The sequence below is a fragment of the Drosophila eugracilis genome, unplaced genomic scaffold (genome assembly GCF_018153835.1).
Source record: "Drosophila eugracilis isolate 14026-0451.02 unplaced genomic scaffold, ASM1815383v1 contig_386, whole genome shotgun sequence".
NCBI classification, from domain to species: domain Eukaryota; kingdom Metazoa; phylum Arthropoda; class Insecta; order Diptera; family Drosophilidae; genus Drosophila; species Drosophila eugracilis.
In genome coordinates, this window is record NW_024573245.1 from 271,978 (window position 1) to 293,657 (window position 21,680).

The following is a 21,680-nucleotide window of genomic DNA, read 5'->3' on the forward strand; positions in this document are numbered from 1 at the left end:
ATGAAAAAAAACCCAACAAGTGAAACGAGCAAATATGTTGGGGAAAAAAAAAAAAAAAAAAAAAAAAAAAAGGCCAAAGCAAGGCATAGCGTGCGCTAAAGAGCAAACCAAAAGCAAAACGAGTATATCACGTGCTGCATCAGCGAGGGAGAAGAGGGGGTTTTGTGGTGGAAAGGGGGCGTATGCCGGCCTTTGGCGACAGCGCTGCCGGCGTCGCAGTCGCCTGTGAAAATCATGAAAGACGGACGGAGAGTAAAGCGACTGCGAGACAAAGCAACGGATTGACTGTTTCGTATAGAAAGAGAATGAGAAGCAGAGGCGGCAATGAGCCAGTCAAAACAACAACGAAAGTACAGAGAAAGAGCACGCAAAAACAACAAAATTAATAAAGGTTTAAAAAATTAATAGCATCCCGTAGGCTTATGAAGAAACGTTTGGGTCGCCGATGTGGGCAAAAATAAATTTTATTTTTTAAACGAATTTTGTTATCATTAAAAGTTAAAAAAAATTGCAGGTATTATAATAAAGATTAACATGTAGAATGCCTTTAAACTTTAAGGGATAACTTATGTACATATTTGAGATATGAAGTTTCAAAGTGCGACAAAGATGAGTTTAAGTGTTGTTATTGGGTGGTCACCGGTCAGCAGAAGTGAGAGATGGCGAGGGTAAGAGGAAATTCGCAAAACGAAGGAAAGCTAAGAAAAAATACGGCGAATGGCGGCGACATTACGGCGACAAGTACAAAACACGTATTATGCATGTATGCCTGTGTATTTCTGAGTTGGAGATTCGCATGATTCGTGCAAATTCGCCGCATAGTTGTTGCTGCTATTTTATTCGCATTCGCATATCGTGGTGCCTTTTGTTTGTATGTCATGTGTATCTGTATATGCAATTGTGTACGTTTGTTTGCCTGCGTGTGTTTGTGAGTTGGGGTCGTCGTCGTTCATATGTTTGCTTGTTGTTGCTGCCTGGTGTTGTTTGGTCGGTTTTGATTCGGTTTTTTGGGATGGATGATATTATATGGTCTCTGGTCTTCGTCGCTGCCGCTGCCCGATTTTCCATCCATCGTTCGGTTCTCTCGCCCGTCATTAACTCTTCTTCTTGCGCTCGTCACTCTTTTTGGTTTTATACAGTCGTACCTTGAAAACTTGTCTCTCACTTCTCTTCTCAAGAACATGAGACAGACCTTGCCTAAATCCCTAATAGCAACTTGATTGTAACACATGGTTCTGTCACACTACTAATGTTAACCCAAGCTTTCTAAATAGTTTTTTGTGGCTACCAAAACGTATTACATATTTTTAAAATATTTTTTTATTTATTTATTTTGAATGTTTTTAAATAGAAAGGCATTCTAAATATTTTTTTATGTTATATTATTAAAACTATAAACTCATATTTTTAAATTAACCCCACGTAACTTAACTTCCGTCCAACTTAGGGAAGACCGACTGTAGTTTGCTTCAGTTTTCTGCTCCCTATTGTTGTTCTTCTCATTTGCACGTCACGTAAGTTATTTTTTCCTTTTTATTACTTAAATTTGTTTGCCGCAGCGCCAAAGAAAACAAGAACAACTATAAGCAATGAGTGGAACTGCCCACTCGCCTTAACTTTACTTTAGCTTTATTCGCATAATAACGAGTGGGGGTGGGAAGGAGAAGGCTAGAGGAAAAGAGGGAGACCACAGGCGTGTGACGTTTTTTCGCTGCTTTTTCTCTTCTTCACCGAAAAGAGTTGATTGAAATTATTTCGTTGTTGTTTGTGCGGTTGTGACTTTTTCGCTCAATTCGTTTGTATGTCTGTGACTGCGTGTCTCGCCGAACGTACATACATACGTATGTATCTGTTTTCGCTTAAAGATACATAATTATTTCTAAAATCATTTTCTGCCTGGCCATTGTTGTAAATCGCTCGCAATTTCACGATTCTGTTCGTCTAAAGGTACTTATATTTAAAACCGACTTGCAAATATTACTCACCCTTTTTAATTATTTTGTGTACTGCTAATCCATATGCATTTTTTGTTTTGTGTTATACCGCAGGCTCTCACATTTTACAGTTGATTTTTACGGCTTACATTCACCTTACTCCCTTTTATCTCTCTTTAGTTTTCTTTTGTTTTTGTGTTATTCTGTTTAGTTTTTGATCACGCAATCATTTCGGACGCAAGTTATCGATAGTTAAGCACAGCGGAATGACAAATGACGACGAATGAAAAAGGGCAACAAGAACCACAACAACAATGCTAATTCAAGTATAGATACACATGCGAAATAATAATTGTAGCACAATTGTTGGTGCAAGAGGAAGAAGCAATGGCGAAAGCTACAAAAGCGCAACGTTTCCAATTCCGAGGCTGTTGCTTCTTCTTCTCGCGGTCCGCTCCTCTCGCTTATACACTCACACTAATACACAGTAATTACAATTAAACGTACATTTTTACAGCCGAAAAGAAACAAAGAAATCGATAGATATTGCTGGAAGTCAGGGAAAATCTCTGCGTCTTGGTAATTGCACAAGTAAAAAAAAGAAGAAAACAGCAGATGGAATGAACAAAAAGAAGGAAAAATTGTTACAGCCGCCGAGAGGAAGAAGAAGAGACGCACAACAGACGACGCGACGCGTCGAGAGCGGCGACAAGCGCATGAGTTTTACACTCTCTCATCAATTGCGCGTCGTAGCGCTGGGTGTGCGGGAGATGGAGAGGCGATGGAGTGGGAGAGTCGGAGTGGCCCGGCTAGAAAAACGTGTGTCCGAGCACTGGCGACTGTGTGCGTGCGAGCGAGTGAAGTGAGGAAGAGGGAGGCAGACAGATGAGTTGACACAGCGGCCGAAGCGGAGCAAAAAGCAATCAAAGAGGAGCAAGAAGAAGAGCAGCAAATGGGGATACCGTTGCATATGTGCACTGTATCTATGTGAGTGCTATACTTCAGGCCATCAATATCGAAATATTGATGAGACCAGCCAACTACAGTGCAACCTGGCCATGAGTAGACTCAAGTAGCAAAACACGGAACATAGTATGAGTTCTTAAGAATAGAATAAAAGTTAGAAGTTTTAATAAATCAAAAAAGTTTAAATTTCAACACATTCTTCGAATTTTTGTTTGCTATTAAATAATACTTAATTTGAGTTTTAACTAGTGAAATTCAAAATCAAATTTTTGTTAATAATCTCCAGGTCAAATAAACGAAGTGATTACATTTAGTATATTTTTTGCACTTTTATTCCTCCTAGCGCAATAATAACAAACTGTGATGAGAGCAGCAAGAACGCCGACTGCGACGTCGACAGAGCAACTGTAGCAGTAGCCATTATGGCGAATGGGTGCTGAGATGTGAGTGTGTGCGGGGGTGGAGGTATAACGCAGATTGTCTCCTGCACAGGTGCAAAATGTGCGGCGCTGCATCTCCCAAATAATGTTGGCAACACTGCAGCGCAAGGGGCACAAACACATACACAAAATTTATGTTCGACGCGATACGCGAAAAAATTAGCTAAGTTGAAACACGTTAAACTTTTTTTCCAGAGTAAAGGCGGGCGTAAAGAAAATGGCGAGCAGGACAGCAGAAAAGAAATCAAAAGAGCAGGCAATAATCAGCGTGATTACAATCGAACGAAACCATGATGATGGCGAAAACACAAACGAGCATCGAACACATACACACACCGTTGAGGTCCATTTTTAATTGTATTAGACCGCCGCTCACACTTTTGCATTGGATTTTCGATGTTCTTCGCCAATTTCGCCATTAATTAATCGCACATACACACACATTAGCCCCTCAAACACAGGCACATAGAGAAATGCACTTGGAACTGGCGGGGGAAAAAATAATTTAAATTGGACATTGGCTGCTGCTTTCCAGCTTTTCTTCTTCGTCTCGCGAAATACATTTCTTTTGCTTTGCCGTTTTTCTTTTCGTCTTGTCGCTTGTCTTTATTGCTCTTTTCGCTCTCTCCCTTTTTTCTCTTTCTATCCGCTCTCTTCTTCTTTGCACACTTTTTTCTTTTCAAGTGTCTCGATTCAGAGTGCTTTTCAAATGCATAATTCGCTTTAAATACGCTCAAATTTCTTCGGATTTTTTGCTTATCCAGTTGCCGGCAACCTGACAAGAGTTTTTCCGCAACTTATATCAATTTATTTGCACTTTTTGTTACCGTTTAACGCAAAATTCTAGCAGCAAATTTCAAGTCAACGCGACACACACATCTAAGACCTCCATTTTGTTATGTTGTTGTACGCTAGAGCTGGTAAAAAAATCGATGTTCATACGAAAATATCGAAACGGTCAAATACCAAAAAAATTCTGGCAACGATATTTTTCGTGTTACCATCGATATTTCACCTTGATTTCGATACTGCTACTAAATAAGTTAATAACATGAGTTCGAAAAGACTCCGAGCGCTGGTCTCTCCTTATTGTAAACATTTACTTATTATATCATACTTAAAGTAAGTTAGGAGGTGGCTACGCACTAATTGTCGAAATGGAGTTATCTGAACCCAATCCCTGTATTGAACCGGGTTTTGTGCTTATTTCGGACTCAAACCTTGTATTTTTTGGTTATACCCTTACGTCAAAAGGCATAACGTAGCCGGTTTTTTGATTGTAATTTGTAATATAATTCAGTAAGACCCCACTAACTCTCAAATTCAAGTATTTTGTGGTGCTATCCTACTTTAAGTCGTTTATTTGGTTGATTATTATCATTCGTAACTTCGGATTCTACATCATTTCCGACTTGTGTATCTAGATCCTCAATATCATCGTCTTCGCCGCTATGTTCGCCCTCTGAACTATCTGAGAATACAACCGGTCCATTGCCTTTTACGAACATAATGACTTTGCCCAACCGTCGCGACTCAGCCTTTAAAAAAACTTGGCGGCAATGGCGATCCACAGCATTTTTTCCTTGGTCTTCCGACAACCCGAAAATAAAAGCCCTGAAATATTCAAAATATTGTTAGTTATCTTACATATACCTATTGGGAAAATATATATCTTACAGATTAGCTATATCGTAGGGTCCTCTTAACTGGAATCTGTTCTCGGCTCCACTACTGAAGATGATGTTCTTGGACTTCCCTTTGGTGCAAAAGTTCTGGGCAATCTTTATCATGTCCTTTCTATTATTTGAATCGACTATAGCTGGGGCGTATTTTATTTCGAAAAACATGCCCCGTCGAACAGCCACCTGGTATGCCTTTCGATTCACCAAAAGGCGTGAACCAGCCACATGGTCAAAGGTTATCAAGTCCCCATTGAAGGATGTGCAGCAGTGCTTAAGAGTGGGAGCTTAAAAGTGCATTCTCGGATGTATTTAAAGAAACTTACTGTCAAAGCGGAATCTGTTTTGGGTTGGCCAGCAATTATATTAAACTTTCTCAGGTTTAGGGAGACACTCTGAAACATTTATTGTGATTTAACATGTTGTTTATGCTAAACGTGGTATACTCACCATCGCATGTGCCACACTAACATCCACGTACAAAATGGTGATTCTCTGCAGAATTTTAAGTTTGTTCTGGAACTCCTTGCGCAAATGTTCGATCTTGTGGGGCTCGGGAAAAATCTCCGATCCTCGTTTGCCGGGCGCCTTTTTGCTGTGATCGAAACTCTGCTCGATAGCGATGGTTTTGTAGCCCACTGTAACGAGGGTTCTGAATACCGGTAAAATCAAAGTAGGTAAACACAATTTGTACTCACATTCCACCAGCTCGTTAAGCAGGGCCCGCATAACCGAGTCGTCCTTGTTAAAGGGAATGCTAAAATCATAAAAAGGCTTCGTTTGCTCCATTTTTGGTTTGTTTTGATTTTGTGGAGCTCAACGGCGTGCAACTAGTTTTCAGAGTGCCCAAAGCTCTCGGAGAAAAGAGCCTACTTGAGTGTGCCAATACCGCCGTACCATAAAAACATACATATATTTTATTAAGTGACTGGTCACACGCCAACCATCTCATTCAAAACAAAGAAAAACTATGAGGCGTAAAATAAGTAAAATGGCCCCATGACATGGGGCATTATTATCTCGCTGGTTTGAAAAGATTATGCCAGAAGGGACACTAGAGCTAATCATTCTGTAGCATTTTAAATGATTTTAATGTGCTTTTTATAAAAAAGATTCCCAACTTAATTTAAATGTCAGATTGTAATAAAAAAATATATTTATTTGTAATGTATTTATAATAGCGTCATAGGAACAAAGTTTCGTCAACGTCAAAGTGGATTTTGTGCATCAATCGCAACTATCGCCGGTCCGCTGTCTGGACTTCTCGACACGTCTTGGTTGCCCTCCTGCGCTATGTGATGCTCAAATTGCTTAGCCTTGGCTCTGCGGGATTTGATCAAGATCCCGTGACCAGGACAGTCGTGATCATTGTTGTAGCACCTGTCCTTACAGCAGACACGACACAGCCGAAACTCACACTTGGATCCCTGGGGATTGGTGCATTCTGTGCAGTATTCCAGGCGTCTTTCATGCCGATGTTGAATCTGTGTATCCGTTTTGTTCGGTCTCCGCTGACGCCTACGCAGTTTTTTCATCCGTTTTCGGGAGATCTCGTTGCCGTCCTTATCAAAGTACTGCCGCTTAGCTCTATTAGGATCTTCGGCCTCACGCACTTTTTCCGCGATTTTTTGGAGGTGGGATTCGGGTGAGGCCCGAATGTAGGGTTGGCACAGCCAAGGGGCCAGCAGTAGCTTCTGTAGACGACCAGAAAAGTATTACTAAACAATGTCTCTGATGAAAGATAAAGAGAAAGGCCAATAACTTACATCTTCTTCTGATCCGGCGGCCATTGGTTCGGGCTCGTAAGGAAGTTCGCCCTTATGGAAGGGTTCATATTTCGCCCGCACCTCTTGCACGACAGTTTGGAATTGCCCTAGCTGATTGGCAGTAGCAAGGTATTGTCTGAGTTCCGAGTTCTGCCTGATGTTCATACTAATAGTGGGAAAGGACACCATTTAGAAAGAACGCTTCAAATTAGGAAAGGCTTAGAAATTACATGTGATGGAAGAGCTTGAAGAGATGTCCTCGTATGTAGGAGCTTGGACAGGGGTGGAGCTGGACCAGCTCCAAGTACTCATGGGCCATTTGCCAAACAGGTGGCGACACTCCCTGGAAGATAGCCGGATTGTGGAGATTGCCCTCGGCGGTCATTACCCCATCGACTCCCGTTTCGGTTAGGCAGCGATGGACATCTTCCAGTCCCAGAATGTTACCGTTGGCAATCATGGGAATTTTGATGTGATTCCTCACTTCCTTAATGTAATTCCAATCGGCAACGCCAGTCAAAGGACCCTTCTGCTCCCTGGTCCTCCCGTGGACAGTGAGTAGCTGGCAGCCGGCATCCTCCAACATCTTGGCATATCTAATGGTCTTCTCAAGGTCCTCGAAAATACGAATCTTGCAGGTCACAGGTATGGATAGCTTAGCGTGCAGTGTGCTCACTAAAAGTAATGATTAAATTAATGAGTAATTACGAATTAGAAAAGTTTTCACACTGACCAATTTCTGTCAACAGTTCCCATTCGTCCTGCAGAAAGGACCCGTAGTGACCCCTCCTGGCTATAGCTTGTGGACAGCCCAAATTAATATCCACCGCATCGCAGTGGTCCTGAGCCAAGAGGGCTGCGTCCAAAATTTGTTGGGCATCGTTGCCGCAGAACTGGATAATCAGTGGCCTGTCCTCGGGACACGTCTGTAAAGCGTCCTTGCGATACTTGGGGTCTGTGGCAAAAAGGTTTGCATGGTACATTGGCGAGTAGCAGAGCTCTGCGCCATATCGCCGGCAGAGCATTCGCCAGGCCAACTCGCTTTGGTCCACCATGGGTGCCACGACGTAGCGCGGGGATCCCAGGGAGGAGCGGTAGAAGTCGTAGCCGGTAAGTTTCTCAGGGTTTGTTTTTTTTTCACCGCCTTCATCGTTCACCATTGCAAATTAGATCTTTATCTGAAAAAGAAAATAAGAATATCGATTTGATTACTCGAAGCTAAATATACGAGTATATATGCCTTAAAGGGTGCAGGTGCTACCTTTTACCTGTTACATACTTTTCCCTTTTTAGCCCACTTACTACCTAATTACTTATTAAGAAACCGGAAAATGACATAAACGCTTTAAAAATTTCCCAGGTGGCAGCGGGTTGTCAAATATCTGCAATTCGGTCAAATATTGTGGTTAATTTTTTAGTGGCTAGCAGGGGCTGAGTTCCCAAGGCACCCACGCATTCGCATAGCCAGCTAATTAGCGACACATTAGCAGCGACTGGGAGCGGCCGAGCGGCTGCGAAAAAGCCACGCACAGTTGGGCAAAGCCAAACAAATTAACATGGAGCTGTTTATGTTGACAGGAACTCATGGGAGAAAGCATAAAACCCGAAGGGAAATGGCAAAGAAAAGGGGTAGGGAAGGTGGAAGTTGCAGGAACTAATTGAAAACTTTTTAAATTCACCTTTGTTTACTTTGAAATTTCTCAAATTTAAATTGGACGTCTTAGTCCAAAACAAAGTGCACTGATCTGAGGGCTAAAAATCATATTGTCAGCTTCGAGATAGACTTTTGTAAATTTCCAGTTTCACTTTCGTTGCAACTTCACCTATTAGTTTGGGTTTGCTCCAATTAGTTTACCAAACCCGCCACTTAGTTTTCTTTAATAACTTCTCTATCTACCGATGTTTCACTTTTCCAGCTGCTTTTCGCTTTCGTTTTTGGGGCTTGGCCCAGTCAGAGAAGCGTGAAAATTGCGCTCTAAGTCAATGCACAGCAACAAAAGCAACAATTACGAGAAAAACCAACCAGCAACAACTGCAAACTAATTGAGTTATTCAAGTTGCGCATGCAACTCGCAGCTTTAAGTTTAAACCCTTCTTTCCAGCAACTTATTGAAGTTTCAACTTGGGGACCGCGTTGCACAGACGGATGCGCCACAGTTAAATGGCTTATGGTTAGTGCATTGCGATATTGCCTGATTGGGCTTTGGGTGCTCCCTACGAAAGTTTACTGCCCGGAAATGGCATGAAATTTTATCAACGTCCAAGGCGGTTTGTCGGAACTTTCAGGACTTTTCCTGTCGCCGAACATTTTTTGGCTGATAATGCACGGCCAATGCCTGTGCGTAATTAAAGTTGAAATAGTCGGGAAACTTTTCCCCCACGAAGGTAACTTGCATAAGAACTGAATCGAATTTAAATGCAGGCCCGCAAACGCGAAGCGGCTGCTGTTGCGCCGCCAGCTGTTTCCTTTTCATAATTATGGCCAAATTAAAACCAAGTTCCCAAATGAAACGTCCATGGAGGATTACGAGGAGCAGGAGCCCATGCTCTGGGCATTCAGCAATTAAGAAGTTTTGTGCAAGTCGAGAGACGAGGACGAAACCTACTGCAATATGAACAAGAGTGTTGATGTCGGAAGATTGTACAATGGGTAATTTACAAGTTGCAATGGAAAACTACATGCCCCTTCCTGGTGGACAATGCATTTATCGTCCAAAGTTAAGGGAACTCCAAAACTACCAAAGTCTTTTGCCCACATTATGTAAGTTTGACTTAATATTCCTATTTGACAATTAGCGACTATAGAGTTTCTTACTCTGTTTCAGTGAGAAAACTCATGATCCAATCCCAATTAGCTGCCCCTAAGTGCACTCCCAGCTGAGTAAATTGCATCATTTTCCAGCCAACAATACTTATGGCCAGCCACAGATGGCCAAGATCCGCTGCGCCAAATGTGCAATTGGAAGGACCGCAGACAGTTGTTTTGCATCTGGGAGAGAGAGTAATTGAATCGGCGGTCGAGACTGGCAAAGGCTTTTCAAAGGTATAGATGATAATTCATAATTTCCGTACCAATTAGGGCAATTTCTGCTTTCCCAGGAAATACCAGAACCATTGGGGAGGCACACGAGGATAGAAGTCCTTCAATCAAAGTGTAGCCGTGGAAATTGCTAAGTCTGCGGCACCTCCTAGCATAGTTTTTTGGAAAAGTTACATTTAGACTACAAATTACACTAGATTTCCAAAATTTATAGGAGCCCCCAAACTAACCAAACTTTGAATAAATATGAATATTTAACAAAAAAGATTTTAATAATTTTTTCTTTGGATTGGGGTTTCCAGTGCTTTTCCATAAGGTTTGATGCTGTACCCTTTTGGCTATTGAGTCCTTTCCCCTTTTCCCATTCACGCTGTTTTATTGTGTGCCTTGCTTTACATTTCCTTCGTAGTCAAACTTGCAGGGCGACAAGCGAAAATAAAAACTTAAAATGGGGACGGAGCAAGGGGACTCGAAATAGCTTTGCCAGCTCCAAAATATGACCTCATTCCCACACACACACATGCTCATGGGTTTTTCATCAGCTTTTCTCGCATGACGCACACTGCGAGAAACAAACGAAGACTTAAAAAAAACTGAAAAAATATATATATATTTTGTTTTAATTTCTAGTTGAAATCGGTTTATTTAGCGAATTTGAAGTGATGAAGAATGGTAATGGGATTTGAAGAAACCGCTTGGGACACCTTAGTTGTGGTCTGTTTAAGCCACCCCCTTTCCACCGCACCACCTGGAAAACCCCACCCCGCATAACACGCAAGTACTGCCCATGGCGTGATGGCAATCAAATTGAAAAATGAAAACTTTCTTTGCGTGCAGCCACAAACAACAACTACAATACGAAAATAGCCATGGAAAACAAATAAAAAAATGAAATTGTTGCTTTATTGTGCCAAAAGTGGCGTCCTTTTGCTATCAACCTACTCAAGTGTTTAAATACATTAACCTATTCATTTGTTTCAGAAAGACTTAAATCAAGCAGGCACTCACTTTTATTGACTTCCTCTCAGTAATAAAAGAAAGAGTTTGGTACCTGTCAGATCAATTAACTCGCAAATCGATTGATTTGCTTAACAGCTTTGATTCTATTCGGTGTTTGATTTGGTTACTTCATTTCCGCCACTTTATTAATGTAGTTGTTGGTCAGTCATAACTGTGAACGTACGAGTACATAGGTTTTCCGTTTTCCCACTTTACATTTAAAGCGCCGCACAACTTATTTCTCAACAGACGGTTGACCGGTTGTCAAAGGATAGTTTATCAAATGGAAAAATAAATCTCTTAGTAGGTATTCCTATGCAAGTTCAATTGCTTTCAAGTACAGGTTCCTGGTCCTTGAGCATCGAGCCGTGAGTACAACCATTTGCTGACGTAATAAACCATAATAAAAGGCCGAAGTGGGTAACAAGCCCGCATTATATCCATTTCAAGGACATTATGGTGGTAGCTTACCCTTAAATAAGGGAGAGGCAAAATCTTCAGATGTGGCGACAATTTGGCGTCTTCGGCTGGGCGTTTTCCCGCTTGCTGCTCAATTGAAATTGGACTTCCAAGTAATGAATCTCATTTGTATATGTTCTATTATGTAAATCTACATCTTTGGTTGAGCTACAAATGGGGCTACAGACCTTAATGTTTTATATATAAGTGTATTATATGTATTTGAATATTTTTATGCAACTTGTGTTACTAGACACCATGACCGAGACAAGTGCTTAGATACTTCCCCAAAGATACATCCGCGAGCACTAACTAATACATACGAGAACTCCTTGTGTTTATCTGTTGCAAAGTGAGGAGCAGACAAATAAGGCAAATGACACGCACCATAAATCCCCAACGTTTTATTGTCAACGCGAAAGGCTCTGCCTCTGTGTGTATGGCAGTGCGTGAGTGTGCGTGTGTCATGCGTGTGATTTGTTTTGCCGAGGCAAACACATGACACAGGAGGCGAGCAGGAAACATAAAATACCAACAGCAATTTACTTTGTTAATTTACGTGCTAGTATTTGCATAAGTAATAAAAACAACATGCCGAAAGAAAAAAACAATAAAGGGGAAAATATAAAACTTTAACCTTTGCCCAAATTCATCGATGTTTCATCAATGCAGAGACACTCAGAGTCTTGATGAATTATCGATCAGACACACTTTGGTTATCGATTATGAGGATTTTACAAGATCCCCATAAGCCCAACGTAACGTTGCGTATACGCAGCGTCCAAGGCGAGCTCGCTGGCAGCTGATGATAAATCCAGGTGAGAAGTGTCTCGCATAGTCTCTCAATAAACGAACGCGGTAACTCGACCACAAAAGCTGCAACGTGAAAAACATTCTGGAAATGAAGCCGCAGGACACAATGAAATTGTCAACACGTCCGGGGAAGTTCACCAACGCCCCATAAGAGCCTCACAAACCTATTTCGCATTTAGCTCTCCTGCTAAATATTTAAAATGCCAATAAAAGGGGTCAGAGCTGACGTCTGAGTAATGGTAATCGGCAATGATGACCCCCAACCCCAATGATGACTCCACTTGCTACCAGGAGTGCAATAATAATTTAATAGTCAGCTTTTAGCTGCCACTTGTTGTTTTTTCTTTGGCTTTTTATTTCACTTTTCTGTCGTTGTCATGAGAGCGATTCACAAGTCACTTAACTTCTAGGGGGCGGAGTACATATAATACTAGCAAAAATATCAAACGAAACTAAAATCAATATTAAATTGTTTAGCTTAAAGCAACTTTCTTTTGTTAGTATATTAATGGTACAAAGCATAGCCCCAAGTTGTCTGTTCTCAACACGTTACTATAGCACACTTATTTGGGCTTTCCATTTATTTTTATTTTAAATATCTTTATTCATTTTGCTTATAAAGGCCTTACGAACTGCACATTTTATCAAAATAGATTTTTTATTGTTGTCTAGTCATGACATTGGTTTCACACTTAATTGGCTGGGCTAAATTAATAATTATTGTTTTCTTTTTCAATCTTTCTTTTGCTTTTCTACATTCTTATTTGAATTTTATACCCCCACGTTTCCAGTCTCATACGCTTTGTTAATATTTTCTCTCTAAATTTTTGTAACACCAGAGAGCCTACCCACAAATCGGTTCAAGGGTCTATCAGAAAAGTCATTAACTAAATTGAAAAGCATATTAGGGGGTAGGGGGGTAGACGTTCGGATTCACCTATGTCTGTCTTTCCTGAATATTCCACCTGACTGAGAATTCAACAAAAGACTCGAGAGTCAGAAGTTCGTTGAACCAACGAAAATGGAAAGAAAAGCAACTGAGAATGTCATTGCAGGGCGCAGGGCTAAACAAAAGGAGTGGGTTAGGCCAGTTGGGGTGGGAGACTTAGAGGTAAGTTAACTTCCATTTGTAACAACAGCCCGGAAAGGGAGTGGAGCAGGTGGAGGCGAAAGCAACAATCTGGACTGATGAGACATCGCACCCAATTCAGGCCCAATCAATCTTGATTCGTTTGCATATAAATGTAGTTAGTAACGTTTCCCCCAGGGCAACCTGAAAAATTAAACAAATTTTCCAAGATAATTTTGATTTTACACGGTTACAATGGGGTGTACGAAATAGAATGGTATTCACGTTAAAATAATAACTTTAAACTAAACAAGGTTATAATTTTTATAAATTTTTAATTCCAGTGTTTCTCCACCTTTCAGCTATAAATGCAGAACAATATGGGCTTGCATGCCACAGAAGTATTGAAACGGCAACAAGAAAATGTTTTATAATTGATGCACGGCCATAACCAGGACAACAACGACAACAGAAGCAAAAAGAGTGTTGCATTTGTTGCCATAGGGAAAGTCAGTCAAGTGGGAGAAGCCCCAGTTCCCCGACACTCGCCCCCTCTTTTTCACGGAATATGTCTGCTTTATGTCTCGTAAACAAACTCCGCAGGCGGGAGTCGAACTGGAAATTCGAGGGCGTTGCCTGGCAGTTTTTCCTATCCATTCTTGGGGGCGTGGTCATAGGCCAGAAGCAGGAGGACATGACACGAACATGCAATTAAAGTCGAATATATTTTATACAAATAAATACGCAAGCACACATCCGCCATTTCAGTTGATTTTATCTTGTAGTGTCCCCTCCGTAGAAAAACATTCATTCCGCAGATCTACAGATATCCTCCAGGTGTCTCCTTCTGAAGTGCGACTGTGTGGTCAGGCAACCGTATGGATATATTCATTATGAATAAGGGGCAGCTCGGCAAAAGAGTAAAATACTGAATAGAAAGTAACAAAATGCTAGAAACGAACTTTAATTTAGTTTTTATTTTCTGGAGGGAAGGATTTTATTATCTAATTGAGTTGAAGCTGATGGGAAATCTTCAGAAAGAACTAAAAATTTCACACTCACGAGCACTAACACCTTCACACCAACAAACACAGATACGGAACCACAGAAGCTCCCTTAGAAGTATGCAGCGTGTTTTGCTTGCGGAAGTGAAAAAAGAAAATAAGGCAGGAAAATTGTTGCTCCAGCTGTCAGAGCAGCGAAGTCTGCATTGAAAATCCATTTATAGTTGTTGCGTTATGGTATTTTCATTCATTTACCAGTCGTCTGTCTCTTGTCACTGAGAACGAACTGAGCTCGAACCGAAGCAACCTGCAAAACTGCAAAAATGCATGTCAGACCGCCGGAAGTCGTGTCTTTTTTGATATCTACCGATTCAATGACAGTTCCCGCCCGCTTGTTCCCTGCTCTAAAGCCGTATCCATGTATTGGGATCTCCGTGAGGCAAAAATATGTGCAGGCAAGTCGAGTTCATTTGCGTGTGTGGCTAAGAATGGGGTCTCTATAATTAACTTGCCATTTATTTTGGTCTCAATTTGCCGACAGGGTGATCTAAATACTAGTGAAATGCCCTATAAGTGAAGTTAATTAATAGGAAAGCCAGCAGAAAGACTATGAAAAGTATTACTGAATCACCATACTCGACATATGAAGATTTTTAATGTTTACCTATTATCGGCTCAAAGGGATTTTCTATTAAATTAATGGAATAACGGGTTGGGGTTAACATAAATTGATTTAGAATGGTCAATAAGAGAAGAACTAATCACACTCAACCTCCTGCCTCTAGCGAATCTTTTTCCAGCTACCCACTCTCACTTCGTCACTTTGCTGTCAGTTTCAATAACAAGAACGACCGCCTTTCGGGGGGTGATAGAAAGCAACACCACCTCCTGAAACCCGGAGTGTCATGTGCGTAGTCGTTATGGCTGTCTATCCATATACGAATCAGTGCTTTTTAGCCTCGATGACTGCCCGACTGTGAACTGGCGAGGATGAGCGGCAGAAGGTGAACTCAAAACAAACCCGCGTTTGACGCATTTCCCTTTCTCTGTTGTAGAGGCCGTGTTTTCCTGACTTGTGTCGCCTTAATTATTCAGTTTGGGCATACTTAATGGGTCCAGAGGCAGTCGTCAACATCAAGTTTAGGGCCCATGACAATTGCCATCGGCAGTTGGCAGGGCTTACCCCTGCATTTGAACATTTGAATTTAAATCGAAGGAAAACATTTGCGTAACCATTTGGCAGCATGCTGCAGTTGTGTCCTCGTCATTTTCTGTCCTTTTTGGCTGCTGGATGACGCCAAATACACGGCTACAGGGATTCAGATACAGACAAATCTTCAGCTGCAGATACAATACGTAATCACACGACGCCTTTGCTTACACATTTTCCAAACTGAAAATCAATACCAGCAAAGGGGTGGGAGCGGGAAAAACTGGTAAGCTTTGGGGAAAAGTCACTCCAGCTGTTCAGCACATGCTGTTGCTTATTTTATCAATTCAACTGCAAAGTCATACAAAAGATGCCAAATAAAGGAAACAGCTCACTGCAGCTAAAAACTAACGATGTCAACTAAAGAGCTTCAGATAGAACGACGGGATTTCCTTGTTACTAGAATTTGAAAGATATCAAGAATAAAAAAACAAAGTAAAACAAAACTGCATTAAATCAAGTCTATTCCACCATCTTCATGTTACCTTTCCATGACCGACTTTTCTACTACCCAAAATTTTAAATAATGACCCGATCAAAAGCGGTAATTGACTTTTGCCAAAAACCGTATCGCATCGAAGGGAATATCTTTCACTGGCTCTGGCAGCTCACCACCCAATTCACTCCCACTTTTTCAAGTGCCATTTTGATTTAAATTATGACCTTTAATGCTTATCTGCGGATTAATTGGTTTACCGGACTGCAACAATGTTGGCTGGGATGCGTTGGACTACGGCTAAGGCTAAAACTAACCTAAGGACTACACAGAAACCATCAGTAAACTAATTTCTAGGTGCTGCTCGAATTGGAGCTGAGGCTCTGCAACGAGCTGTTGGATGCGGTTTTCCTAAGCGTTTCTCCTGCCAAGCTGCACAGATTCTGAACCAAGAGAACTGAGGAGTTTCCAGGTCCTGAGTTGCGGTTAAGCAGAGGCGAGGATGTAGCTTTGGCCGGATTGGAGTTCGAGTTGGCTAGGTTCTGGTGGTGGTGTCTCAAGGGCTGCGGCGATGTTGGATTCGAAAGGCCGGACTCGTGGATGGGCGACAGTGTCGGCGATCGGGTCCGCAAAAAGTGCTTACGCCTCTGCCGGCGATAAACATTTCCCAAACTGGGCAACGTTCTGCTGTTTGTCTGGCTGAATTGCTGATTGTGATGCGGATTGCTGGAAAATCCCAGGGTCTCAGCCAATTCCGCCAGCTCCTGAGTAGTTTGGTTCATTTTCCTCCTCGTCGGAGGAGGTAGGGCGGGCGGCAAGGTCAGCGTATAGGTAGTCACGCTGTCGTCCCTTATCACTGATGTGGGCAGCAGCATTAGCTCCTTTTTGCCGCAAGATGGACTCGTGCTAGTGCTCAGTTCGCTGCTATCCAAGGAACTTCTACTCGGGGAGCTTGCCGGCGGAGTAGGAGTGGCTGTGGAGTTGGCATAGCCACGCCCAGCTGCCTGCACTTGCAGTGGACGAATCTGATTCTGCTTTATGCCAGAGCCACCATGGTTCTGATGGTCTTTGGCTGCGATTCCATGATGGGCATGGCGACAGCGTGATCTCCGATACCGTCCCAGCAAACGCAGCATGTGTCGAAGTCGAGAGCTTCTAGGTGGCGTGGGAGTAGCAGTTGTTGTTTTCAGAGGGAGATCCTGTTCCAGGCCGCCGTTCAGGGTACGTATAAACTGAATGGGCAGCTCTTGGGCATTAAGTTTGGCCGCGGCTGTTGCTTCTTCATGTTCGCGAAACGCTAATGCCACAAGGAGATCATTGGGCACATCGGGGCTATCTGGGACTGAGGCGCAACAGTTCCACTTCCTTCGCCAACGCTGGGGCTTGGAAATATTCCCAGCTGTCGTTGCCGAGGAGGAGGAGCCCCCGGTTTGACTGGTTAAGGTGCGAGTGCTGCTACTTCCTCCAGCGCTGCTCACAGCTCCCGAGGATCCCGCTCCCGACCGGGATCCTCTTCTCAGTCGGAAAGTGCAGATGGCACACTGTTCGGTGTACTGCAGATAAGTGGCTGGTCTCTGGGGACGCGGTTCTGCCGAGATCAGAGAGCCTTTAGCCAAGCTGACCCTGCGCTGTAAGGAACTAGCTGCATAGCTGGAACAACAATGGAAGCTACTGAGCGAATCCTGTTCCACTTGAATTTGCGGTGTTTTCTCCTCCAGCAGGGAGCACATGTAGATGGACTGCCTGCTCTGGTAAAACTCTCTGGAGCTGGCACAACAATGCAACCGAAGAGATTGCTCTGTCTGACCCACCACTTCCTGTGACTGTTGGCTGGGATGTGGTGCACTGGAGCAGCAGTAGAGTTGCCGACCCCCTGTCATCGACTTGGACGGATTGTGTGGCTCGGTCGCAGAAGCCGAGAAGTGAACGTTACCATTTTTGGCCGGTCCCACACTGGAAGCTCCCTCGAGGAGCTGCTTGTTCTTGGCCTCCTGAGCCTGCCGATGGTTTCTGATGTACTCATAGGTGGTCAGTCCCAAAAAGGAGATATATATGTGAAAGAAGCACAGGTGGAGTAGCAAGCCTGCACTCACGGCGGCGAGCAGTCCCAAGACTCCCAAAAGAAACAGGAAAATTGTCTCGTTAAATCCGATGCCGCCTACGGCAGGCGTCATGGCGGTGTGATTAGTAAGGCTAATCCCAGGCTGCATTGTACTACCTTCAATCAGGGCTGTAAAGTTCTCCAAGAGAGTAGGTAGTGTGGATATAGTCATATTTGCCAGCTCTTCGTCCAGTTCTTCTTGACGCTCTACCTCCTCCGCTGGTTGCTGCTCGATTATCATCATGGTGCCATTGGCTAAGCTAAGGGTGATGTTTATGTAGTCATGGCCCTCCATGGGGCGGATCGACTCCGTAGGACACCAGTAAAAGCTCAACCACTCTGGCTGGACGTAGTAGAAGGCAATCTGGGCCACCACGGCGGCCACGATGACCAGGGTGGCCACCACTGCGCTGACCACGCACATCAAGAAGGCCACATAGTTGCGCGATCCAATACAGTGGTTTAGCCACTTGCAGTGGTGATCGAACTTTCCAACGCACTTGTTGCACACAGAGCAATGTTTGGTGCGGGAGGAGGAGGTCCGGATGTTGCACAAATGACACCGGCCGTTTTCGATCACGTGACTGTGCCTTGTCCTGTCAAATTCCGGGACGATTCGGTCGTTGCGATGCACTCGTCGCAACTCCTTGTCCGCTGGATCCGTTAGCAAAGCGGTCAAGTGGGAGACTATGTGGACCAGGTAAAGGCCTGTAATCAGTCCGTACAGAGGCCCTTGGATCCGAGAATGAAACGCTGGAATTAGCACCCAATAACTGGCCACTCCAAATAGAAGGAGCACCAGCCAGCCAAAAAGCTGAAGAGGATGAAGTGGCAGCTGCAGTCCGTGAAGACGTCTTCCTTTTCGATGCTGAACATCGGCAATGTTATTCTGGTAGCTTACCAGCTGCGATATCCAGCATAAGTGGATGGAACTTTTCTTTGGCTCAATCTGGTCACCAGAGGTTGTTGTTTCTTGAGGGATTCCACGTCTCGGGGACTGGGGTGTACTGGCCGATGTTGGTACTCCCTTTACGGGCTCCTCACTGTGCGACTCCGTCAGGCTGGCAGTGCTGATGAGTATGATATGATCCGTCTCTGTCCTGACTCCGTTGGCTCCTTTGGGTCCCGGATTTAGCCCAGCTGCTGTTGTGGACATTGTGTCGTTGAGTCTGGGGAAAATGGTTTGGGTGATAATGATGATGATGTGTGAATGATGAAAGGTCCTGTTTGACAGCTGTACATTACATTTGATACTAAGCCACGCCCTCGACGGATTATGCAATCCAGCGGCGGAAAGGCTTCATATGATTCCCAAGCGGTTTTTAGCCATGATTCGATTGTTTAATTTGTCAACTTTTGGTAACACTAGCTTATTAGTTTAAAGAGTTCGACTGCAGTTTCAATGAGTTCGCAAGCTTTTATTTTTGACAAACTATTACTTTTCACTTCACTTGGATTATATGTAAAGAATATCCTTGAAAATGTTATTTTTTTGGTATTCAACGGTTTTTTTTGTTATCTTAAGGGATCAATTAAATATTTTGTTGTTATACTCTTGATGTCCTCTACTATTTTCCACTCCTTCATTTCGGCTGGCTTTTATTACAACAACCTTTGACTGGCTTTCTCTTTGAAAATCACCAACATTTTTTTCACCAACTCATTTTTTTTTTAATATTTTTTTGTTGATTTTGTGCTCTTTCTCATACACATACAATTCAACTGTTTTGCTTTGGCTATTTTCAATTTGTTGTTGCGAATTGTGAATGGCGCAGTTAACGGTTCATATGTGAATGTATTTTTTATTTTCCTCTTTTATTCTCCAGTCCTTGTTTTTGTTATTTTTAGGGGGTGGTTACTGTGGCATCGGGCGCAGAAAAGTAGGATGGTCGCCACCCCCTTTTTTTGCGGAATTCCTGCTCTATTATTTTCTTTTTCGTATTGCTATTTGTTTTCCTCCCACACATACACGGATACAGGCAATCTCCAACACACATAAACAGAGGTGCACGTCCCGAGTGAAAATAACAGTAAATCAGGCGATGGCGTCCGCGTTTACCGTTACTTAAGCGCATCAAAACGAACAACCGACTCCTTCAACCGACGCGACCAAACGAACCAACTCCACACAGAGTAACCAACTTGGAAGCTCGCAGCGCTCAATTGAAACGAAAACTTTTGCTACACTTTAAAAAATAATGTGTTGCAATCACAGCTATTTTTTAGTTTTAATAATTTTAATCTTCTCTTATGTCATGTGAGTTTTAAAAATTTAGTTTATTTTATTTACTCTCTTCAACTTTGACTACAAAAATTAATAAGCTATAACGATGTTTACTAGTGTTCCACGTTAAAGTTCTCTCTTGTGGTTCGAAGTCGCTCTCAAAAGCCATATGAGAGACTGTGAGAGAAAGCCTCTCCTATTGAAAGTAATTGAATGAGTACCTGCAGCTGATTGAAAGCCGAAAGCTTCCCGGTTGAAAGTAACCGTTTGTCAATTTCTAGTGCTCCCAAAGAAATAGAGAGCAGCGTACGCTTGAAGCGATACTGGTAGACACCAGAAAGGAATAAGTTTGGCCTTCGAATAGGGGTTAGAGACTAGGTGGGTTATAGTAATACTCGTGGTAGTTTTAAGTTTAACAAATATTATCAATTTTTTGACCGTCAAATAATCTAAACATGACGGAACAATACATTTTCTAATTGATTTCAGTTTCTTGCGCAACCCTCTCGACGTGACATGCGTACGCCACTGACAGCAAATGCGGGGGAGGTTCGGCCATCCTCCACTTATAACGGAGAATTATCTTCTGCGTTTTTGGTGGTGGCTAAATATAAAGGAAATGTCCGTGATCGGTTAGGATGCGAATTTATAAAAAAAAAGTTTCTTTGAATTTAAATTAATCGTATTTCATAATTCAAAACCCAACTTGTCTTAAATCACAACTTATCTATAATACCTAATAAGACGGATTAATATGAAAATCGATTTATTATTTTTCAAAAAATTAAGAATATAACTATAATTAAAATACACCTCGCTCTTTATTTCCAATAGTGTAGTACTACCATCTTTTGTTACCAAATAAGTAAGGTATTATATAATTTTGAAGGGATAGGAGTGCCTAAAAGGCATCTGAGATTGGCACGCACCTTTCGTTTTCCAGTCGTGTGTTTTCCTTTTTGGGATACCAGCATCATTTTTTATTCATGCCAAAGACGGGGGACCACAAAGCAAGAGGGGCTGCCTTCGATGTTAGATGAAATGGAAAGCATACTCGAGAGCATATTTGGAACACGTGCTGCAGCAAGTACATTTAAGCACTAGATGTGATTTTATTTACATGGAATACACAACAGCGGGCGAGAGTGGGTGGACATCCAGACATTCTGACGCCTGACCAAACGATTGGCAAATATTTATGCTCGAGATGCCGGCAATCTAGAGTCGCCTATAGACGAGAAACGAGGTCACCGCCAAAGGCAGCGAGTGATACATAACCCCAGACGGAGACGGCGAAAGGTGGAGACGGAAAGTCAACCGAGGATTTATGTAAGCCGCAGACAAATCGCCGGGAATCTTCTCAAGCAAAACTGATGACACGAGCGATTTCTGAACTTTACTGCAAATGGACAAATAATTTCAATATCTATGCGCTGAAAATATAAATGAATTCCCAAAGTCTGGCTATAACAACGAAATATTTCAATAGTAGGCTGTTAGTTTATAGTTTTGAATATGTTCCTAGCTGGAAACTAGTTTT

The 21,680-nt window shown here is 42.5% G+C and overlaps 4 protein-coding genes and 1 long non-coding RNA gene across 13 annotated transcripts in view; 1 reads left to right on the plus strand and 4 right to left on the minus strand.

Annotated features, from left to right (window-relative positions):
- The window catches only part of LOC108106097 (mucin-19), a 39,900-nt gene extending 35,665 nt beyond the window's left edge, over positions 1 to 4,235 (minus strand). For 8 of the 9 annotated variants that reach the window (XM_041818827.1, XM_041818828.1, XM_041818826.1 and 5 more), the window contains exon 1: positions 4,168 to 4,234. The gene's annotated coding sequence lies outside the window, so the exon portion shown is untranslated. Of the gene's footprint in view, positions 1 to 4,167 lie in introns of all 9 variants that reach the window. The other variant, XM_041818822.1, reaches the window with a different exon arrangement.
- Positions 4,236 to 4,670: 435 nt separating this feature from the next.
- On the minus strand, positions 4,671 to 5,883 carry LOC108106126 (ribonuclease P protein subunit p30). Its single transcript, XM_017213006.2, has 5 exons — positions 5,718 to 5,883; positions 5,470 to 5,657; positions 5,346 to 5,414; positions 5,018 to 5,292; positions 4,671 to 4,954 (listed from the first exon to the last, which is right to left on the minus strand). The coding sequence occupies exons 1-5, from the start codon at positions 5,806 to 5,808 to the stop codon at positions 4,681 to 4,683; spliced, it is 897 nt and encodes a 298-aa protein (XP_017068495.2). The 5' UTR covers positions 5,809 to 5,883; the 3' UTR covers positions 4,671 to 4,680.
- A 271-nt stretch (positions 5,884 to 6,154) lies between these two features.
- On the minus strand, positions 6,155 to 7,972 carry LOC108106125 (tRNA-dihydrouridine(16/17) synthase [NAD(P)(+)]-like). The gene is made up of 4 exons (XM_017213005.2): positions 7,519 to 7,972; positions 7,016 to 7,460; positions 6,786 to 6,951; positions 6,155 to 6,713 (listed from the first exon to the last, which is right to left on the minus strand). The coding sequence occupies exons 1-4, from the start codon at positions 7,943 to 7,945 to the stop codon at positions 6,228 to 6,230; spliced, it is 1,524 nt and encodes a 507-aa protein (XP_017068494.2). The 5' UTR covers positions 7,946 to 7,972; the 3' UTR covers positions 6,155 to 6,227.
- On the plus strand, positions 7,825 to 10,064 carry LOC108106128. The gene is made up of 3 exons (XR_001772385.2): positions 7,825 to 7,895; positions 8,702 to 9,546; positions 9,611 to 10,064. It is a non-coding gene; the product is annotated as an uncharacterized LOC108106128 (long non-coding RNA).
- Positions 10,065 to 12,417: 2,353 nt separating this feature from the next.
- On the minus strand, positions 12,418 to 20,497 carry LOC108106120. The gene is made up of 2 exons (XM_017213000.2): positions 19,162 to 20,497; positions 12,418 to 19,085 (listed from the first exon to the last, which is right to left on the minus strand). The coding sequence occupies exon 2, from the start codon at positions 19,070 to 19,072 to the stop codon at positions 16,169 to 16,171; it is 2,904 nt and encodes a 967-aa protein (XP_017068489.2). The 5' UTR covers positions 19,073 to 19,085; positions 19,162 to 20,497; the 3' UTR covers positions 12,418 to 16,168.
- Positions 20,498 to 21,680: the final 1,183 nt, after the last annotated feature.

Coding starts and splice junctions, on each gene's coding strand:
- LOC108106126 (XM_017213006.2), bottom strand. CDS start 5,808: ATGGAGCAAACGAAGCCTTTTTATGATTTTAGCATTCCCTTTAACAAG. Junction 5,658..5,717: donor GCTTAACGAGCTGGTGGAAT/GTGAGTACAAAT, acceptor CCCTCGTTACAG/TGGGCTACAAAACCATCGCT. Junction 5,293..5,345: donor AAACAGATTCCGCTTTGACA/GTAAGTTTCTTT, acceptor CCCACTCTTAAG/CACTGCTGCACATCCTTCAA.
- LOC108106125 (XM_017213005.2), bottom strand. CDS start 7,945: ATGGTGAACGATGAAGGCGGTGAAAAAAAAACAAACCCTGAGAAACTT. Junction 7,461..7,518: donor GGAACTGTTGACAGAAATTG/GTCAGTGTGAAA, acceptor CATTACTTTTAG/TGAGCACACTGCACGCTAAG. Junction 6,714..6,785: donor CCGCCGGATCAGAAGAAGAT/GTAAGTTATTGG, acceptor GGTCGTCTACAG/AAGCTACTGCTGGCCCCTTG.
- LOC108106120 (XM_017213000.2), bottom strand. CDS start 19,072: ATGTCCACAACAGCAGCTGGGCTAAATCCGGGACCCAAAGGAGCCAAC.